The sequence below is a fragment of the Aethalodelphis obliquidens genome, unplaced genomic scaffold, assembly GCF_003676395.1.
Source record: "Aethalodelphis obliquidens isolate GAN/ISIS:26980383/991018 unplaced genomic scaffold, ASM367639v1 scaffold2, whole genome shotgun sequence".
NCBI lineage: Eukaryota > Metazoa > Chordata > Mammalia > Artiodactyla > Delphinidae > Aethalodelphis > Aethalodelphis obliquidens.
In genome coordinates, this window is record NW_020837946.1 from 93019292 (window position 1) to 93025752 (window position 6461).

At 37.9% G+C, this 6461-nt stretch overlaps 1 protein-coding gene across 1 annotated transcript in view; it reads left to right on the plus strand.

Annotated features, from left to right (window-relative positions):
- MCM6 (minichromosome maintenance complex component 6) overlaps nucleotides 1-6155 on the plus strand; it is a 49608-nt gene extending 43453 nt beyond the window's left edge. Inside the window, exons 15-17 of the mRNA XM_027078372.1 lie at nucleotides 668-851; nucleotides 2132-2271; nucleotides 5621-6155. Of these exons, the coding sequence (XP_026934173.1) occupies nucleotides 668-851; nucleotides 2132-2271; nucleotides 5621-5737 (441 nt within the window). The 3' untranslated portion in view covers nucleotides 5738-6155. The remainder of the gene's footprint in view (nucleotides 1-667; nucleotides 852-2131; nucleotides 2272-5620) is intronic.
- Nucleotides 6156-6461: the final 306 nt, after the last annotated feature.

The window sequence follows — 6461 nt, forward strand, 5'->3', positions numbered from 1 at the left end:
TTTTTTTTTTTAACATCTTCATTGGAGTATAATTGCTTTACAATGGTGTGTTAGTTTCTGCTTTATGACAAAGTGAATCAGCTAACAACTTCTGATTGCTAAAGATTGTGTTATTTTGTCAGAAGAGATGAGAAACTGTTAGACAAGCTCACTTTGGCAAACAAAATCTACTAGGGAATGTCAGCATATCTACCAGCCCAGACATTTCCCCACAAGTTCATTGTCAAAGGTTTATGACTCATTCTTATTAATGTCCTTGGCCTATTTTAATATTTGTGAAGCTGAATTTGGGATCTGATAATATATAAAGACGCACTTAACAAATGTTTTTACAGATGCAAAGTCACTTTTCCTTACAATGGGTTTGTTTAAAATGGATGGACTCCTAGAGTATTTATATATCATAGACAAGTAATTGAAACTCAAAAGACTATTAGCACAAGTACATTCCAGACTAGAAATGAAGTAAAATCCTCATTTCTCTGTAGGTAAAGTGTGATACCTGAACATTACTACCCTTCCTGTTCTTAACTGCTTTACCATGCTATCCAGGTTTTCTCAACCTGTAATTAACCACAAGGCAGAAGGAAAAGTGATTAAATCAAGGGGTTGAATTTAAACTTCAGTTTGGTGATTAACCATCAAAAAATTCTTATTTGACTGTCAGTATGCTGGCTTCCAGACATATTCTCATCAGAGTGTCCTAACTGCGATGGAGGAAGAGAACACCAGAGATTGTCTTAGCTTACTAAAAGATTTAAGCCCTTTAGTTTCTGCCCTCATTCCCCTGGGAACTGTGGACCAGTGGGAAGGAGGAAAGAAGGCAGTAAAGAGGCCAGTAGGACAGAGAGGTTTTAGTTCCAGTCCCTTCTCACATAAAAAGATTTGGGAGCAAACATTCCTGTGTTCATGTTGTACTTATTCTTTCTCTCTCTCATGCAACTAAGTTTTAAACATGGCCAACCATCAATGGAGCAAAGATACGATTAGCACCCACACAGTGCATTCCACAGATAAATTCTAGGTCTTCCTCCTTTCCCTAAAAAAAGAAAAAAGACGCTATTCACCCAGCCAGGTAAGTTATTAATTCTCAGTCTTCAGATAGACAGCTGTTTTCTAACAAAACTTTATTTTTTTTAAAGTTCATTTATTTATTTAGGCTACTCTGGGTCTTCGTTGCCACTCTCAGGCTTCTCTGGTTGCAGCACATGGGCTCTAGGGCACGTGGGTTCATTGCGGTATGTGGGATCTTTGTTCCCCAACCAGGGATGGAACCCAGTCCCCCTGCATTGGGAGTGCAGAGTCTTAACCATTGGACCACCAGGGAAGTCCCCTGGCAAAACTTTAAACTGTAAACCAAAGAGATTACTTACTCAAAAGCATTTGGACAAACCACTGAAATTTCAGTACAACCATAATAAAACTTTTCAGAGGCATCATCAGTAAAGCTAAAATTTTCCTATTTTGATTTTGTATTTTATTAGCAATTTCTAAAATCAAGACAAATGAAGTTTTCTTTTAGTGTACTTTATATCTGTGATAGTTTAAAATATTGCCAGGTTCCAACTTCTCTTGTGAATTTAGAGTTCTGGACTCTAAAGGGCAGGTAGTTCAGTCAATAAGGATAGACCTTGCTGGAATAAATTGGTAATTTTTTATTTTTGAGTGAACACCTATGGATTTCACTCCTTGGTTGACCTCAATTCCATAAAGTGTTCCCCTTTCCAAAGAGGAATAGTTGTATTTAAGCAGTTTTGCTTGCTGTGACTTCATTCCTAATTTACGCTTTCAACTGCTGTTGACAGATTATCATAGGTGGTGAAGCATGAGAAGGTGAAGGAAACACCTTCATACTTTGAAGTCGTTATAGCTTTAAGAAACTTGTTTCTTATAATCTCTATTTTTTTAGATTTTTCTTTTCAGGATAAAGTAAGGCATACTTTAATTCAAGTAATATTTTTCAGGCTTATGCTGGAAGATTGCAAATCTTATTTCAGCAGATATGTTTTCTGACAGATTAAAGGTTATCTAATCTGTACATTATCTTGTGCATGCAGACTCCAAGAATTGGCAATACAGTTTGCTACAAGGATAATTTAATCCTTTTTAAATGTATTTTTTGTTGTTACAGAAGAGGATGAGTCGGCATTAAAGAGGAGTGAGCTTGTTAATTGGTACTTGAAGGAAATCGAATCAGAAATAGATTCTGAAGAGGAGCTGATAAATAAAAAGAGAATCATAGAGAAAGTCATTTATCGACTCACCCACTATGTACGTATATAATTAAGCTTGCTGAGGTATTACAGAAGGAGTTCATGCCTCAAATCTTTGTAGGTTCATTAGATGTTCATTTATTTTGAATCATTAGGATCTAGTCAGAATTAGGAGTTGTATAAAACAAGAGAGAATTATTAACAGTTAATTGACTTATTTCTTCTGCTAAAATAAGCAGAACTTAAAGCTGGTAAAGTGAATTTAGGGTCTTATTATTTGTGTGCTTTTAACCTTTGTTTTCCACTCTACCATAAACCTTTGAGCGTCCTGACCACTGTCACCTATTTTCTGCATTTTATCCTTCCTCATGTTATCTCCCTCATTACCCAGCTTAAAATCTATCCCATGATCACTTTTTTCTTATACTTTCAACTTCATTCATTCTCTTTTATATTACTTGCTTGGCAAAATTCCAGATTTGGTTCAATCTAATTCGTTTTCTATACCTATATCTATGCAGTTAAAAGTATCTGGAGAAAAGCATACAACCATGTGCCCACTTTTATTTTAAATTCATGACCACAAATCTCAAATGGACAATTCTTTACTTCTGTCTTATCAACGTCACAGTAGTACTGACCTCACAGTAGCACTGCCCGATGCTATTACTTTTCCCTAGGCAGTTCATTCTCCTACTCTCTTAAAGGACCATTACATACATACCTTCTCACTACTCCAATCAGTTGATTATTTTCAGTATTCAGCTTGTCAGCAGCATCTGTCAAAGTTGATCACTCCTGGTCTTCCCTGGTGGCGCAGTGGTTGAGAGTCCGCCTGCCGATGCAGGGGACATGGGTTCGTGCCCCGGGCCGGGAAGATCCCACATGCCATGGAGCGGCTGGGCCCGTGAGCCATGGCCGCTGAGGCTGTGTGTCCAGAGCCTGTGCTCTGCAACGGGAGAGGCCACAGCAGTGAGAGGCCCATGTACCGCAAAAAAAAAAAAAAAAAAAAAAAGTTGATCACTCCTTCTAGAAATACTTTGTTCACTTGGCTTCTGAGTCACCATGTTCTCCTGGGTCTTCTCCTTCTCACTGGTTATTTCCTCTTATTCTCTTTTCCTGAGTCTTTCTCTTGTCACTTTTTAAATGAAGTATTATGCTTAGTTCTCAGACCTCTTTTCTATTTATATTCATTGCCTAAGTGATCTCATTTGGTTCTATGAATTAAAAACCATTTGTTATGACTCCCATATTTATATCTCCAGCTCTCACCTGTCCTCTAAATTGCTAATGTATGTAGCTAGCTGCCTACTTGCAAATTAATAGGCGTCTCACGCTTAATGTGTTCAAAACAGTTTTTCCTTGCAATGTTTCACTTACTCATTTGCTTTTAAGCCAGGCACCTTAGAATTATCCTTGATTCCTTGACTTCTCTTTCCCCTCACAACTTCTCTCCTTTTATAAGCAAATCCTGTGAGCCTTGCCTTCAGTATCAGTATTCTCTGTTTTCTTCTCACCACCGTCACATCTACCCAAGCCACCGTGCCTGGACCTCCATGGGTGCCTCCTAACTGTCCTCCCTTGCAGTGGCTCTCTGCCCAGCAGCCAGACAGATCTTTTAACAAATCAAATTGTTTTAGTGCCCTTCCTTCTAGTCCTTCTCTCACATTTAGAATAAAATCCAGTCTCCGTACCGTGGCCTGCAGAACCCTACACAAGCAAGCCCCTGCCCACCTCATTCACCTCTTTTCATAGCCTCTTCCCCTTGCCCATTCTGCTTAGTGACACTGGCCTTGTCACTGTTCCTTAGACACACCAAGCATGAAGGCCTTTGTACATGCCCTTTGTTTCTTTGCCCATATTCCATCCTCCATTCTGAGGTGTGCTCAAATGTTACCTTCTCGGAGAAGTTATTCTTGCCTGGCCAGTCAAAATAGCCTCTTCCTTGCTGTCACCCCTTTACCCTGCTTTGTTTCTTCATAGTGCTTATCATTGCCTGGCAGTATAGTCTTTATTTAGGTGTTTATTTTGTCTCTCTTGTTAACATGCAAGCACCATGAGGACAGGGACTTTGTTTCTTTAGCCACTGTGTCCCCAGAATCTACAGTGGTGCCTAAGTCATAGAGGGCTCAATTACTTGTTAAATGATTGAATTTTTCTGTTCAAATGGCAGAGATTGCAGTTGACTTCACAATGCTCACTATATAAATATTATAGTTGTCACATATCAGGGTTTGTCATCTGAAAAATTATTTCCCTATAGAACTAGATGAGTCTATGGTTACAGGTGTGGGGGTGTGGGAAGAACTATTCCATTCAAAATTTAATGAATAATATGTATAAAAATAAAGCTGAACTGGGGTGGCGTTGTGCTCAGAGTTGTCTATCTAGTTAGTGGTGGGCAATGTGTTTGCATCAGGCCAGCCCTTCCCTCCCTTGTGGCCCTGGGATCAGTGTAAGATAAGATGGTCCATGCAAGAAATCCACATTTGGACACGTTGTGAAATTAACTGATCTAAATTGGGCTTACCTTTTTAAGTTTGACTCACCGCCTGAGCCAACTCAGTACAGAAGACTAAGGAACTTGTACTGTGCTAATCAAATATGCTTCCTGTGAAGGTGTGTTAGTACATAGAGTGAGTGCTTGAAAGTGTCCAATCCCTCTTAGTGGAATTAGTGCTTATACTGTGGGCCTTTTCCACCTTCTTAGGATCACATCACTATTTCCTGAGTTCCTCTGTATGGGCCTTCGGTAGGAGCCTTTCTCATTTGTGGACGTATTAGACTTATAGTTACATCATGGCTTCAAATCTGTCATCAAGTTTATTAAGCCACATGGCATGTTCTGCTTTTTTTAATTAGTTAATAGGTCAGAGGGAAAATTGTTTCATGTTAATTATCTTTAGATTCTACTTCTAACTAAATTATGAATGGATGGTATATAAAAGAGTTCAGTGGCCAATAATTAAAAATTAACATAATATTAAGTGAAATTAAACACTTATCAGAGTGATAAACAGAATCATAAACATACTTATCAGAGGATTTTATACAATTGCATGATTGTAAAATTCATATGTTCTTTTTTGAAGTTATATTTATAAGTAGTTGATATATATGCTAGGGAACCTGATTAAAATCACAACGTCAGTCTTACTGATGTATTTCTTAATTTTTCAAAAGAAGTTTATGATATGAAAAAGTCTATATCCTAATGGGAAGGTGACTTAGCAGAAGCTTGATATTGACTTTAAGATATAGTCCTTTTTCTGAGAGAGTTTCTGGGGGGAAATGAAAGAAAATGTTAGTCACAAATATTCAGAAGAAGGGTCAAGTCCAAGTCCTGTGTATCTTAGCATTCTTATAATACTGCTGGAGAACTGAGGACAAACGTTTGTGTTTCATAGGATCATGTTCTAATTGAGCTCACCCAAGCTGGATTGAAAGGCTCCACAGAAGGAAGTGAGAGCTATGAAGAAGATCCCTACTTAGTAGTTAACCCTAACTACTTGCTTGAAGATTGAGCTATTGAAAGTAACCAGAGAAACTGGCCTTCCACCTCTGGCGTGGAGTCTGGGTGGAGCTCTACTAGCCAGAGAAGTGCTTCTGGGAGTGATGATTCAGGAAGATTTACTCTGAGGAAGAAGAACCAAGTTGATTGCCTCATATGTCACATTCCTTTTATACCAACGCAGGTTTTATCCCTTTGTTTAGTGTGCTTCTTGCCTAAAAAAAGTTGGATTGCAGTAGTGTGTCATTTCTATAACTGAGACCTTTGTTTTCATGTGTAGGAAAAGGTCTGTTGTTTTTGTTATGTGGTGTCTTATTGGAGAAATAACATTTTTCAATTGCCAACTACTTTTTTTCACCAAAATAACTTTTTCTGCAGTTGTCTATTGGCTTTATTTCTATTATAAATTATTGCTTCCATTTATTCATGAATATGAGTCTTTCCCTTTTTGCTTGATTCCTGGGGCAAAGGGGTGGAAATACGGCATTATGGTAAACATTTAGGTGTAGGTTCCTGTGAGGAGAGTCCTTATAAGAATTTGTTAGTGTGAAAGCTAAGAGGCCTTGGAGATGACTTTCCAAGGTTAATTCCAGTTCTCTTTGGTTTTTTTTAAAGACAGTTTATGAAAATAAAAAGTTTATTATACTTTTTGCATTACTCTTTAATAACTTTTTTAACTTATATATCCTAAGAGTAAGGTCTCAGAATTATTTTCTAACTGCTTTTTTAAGGGAAAT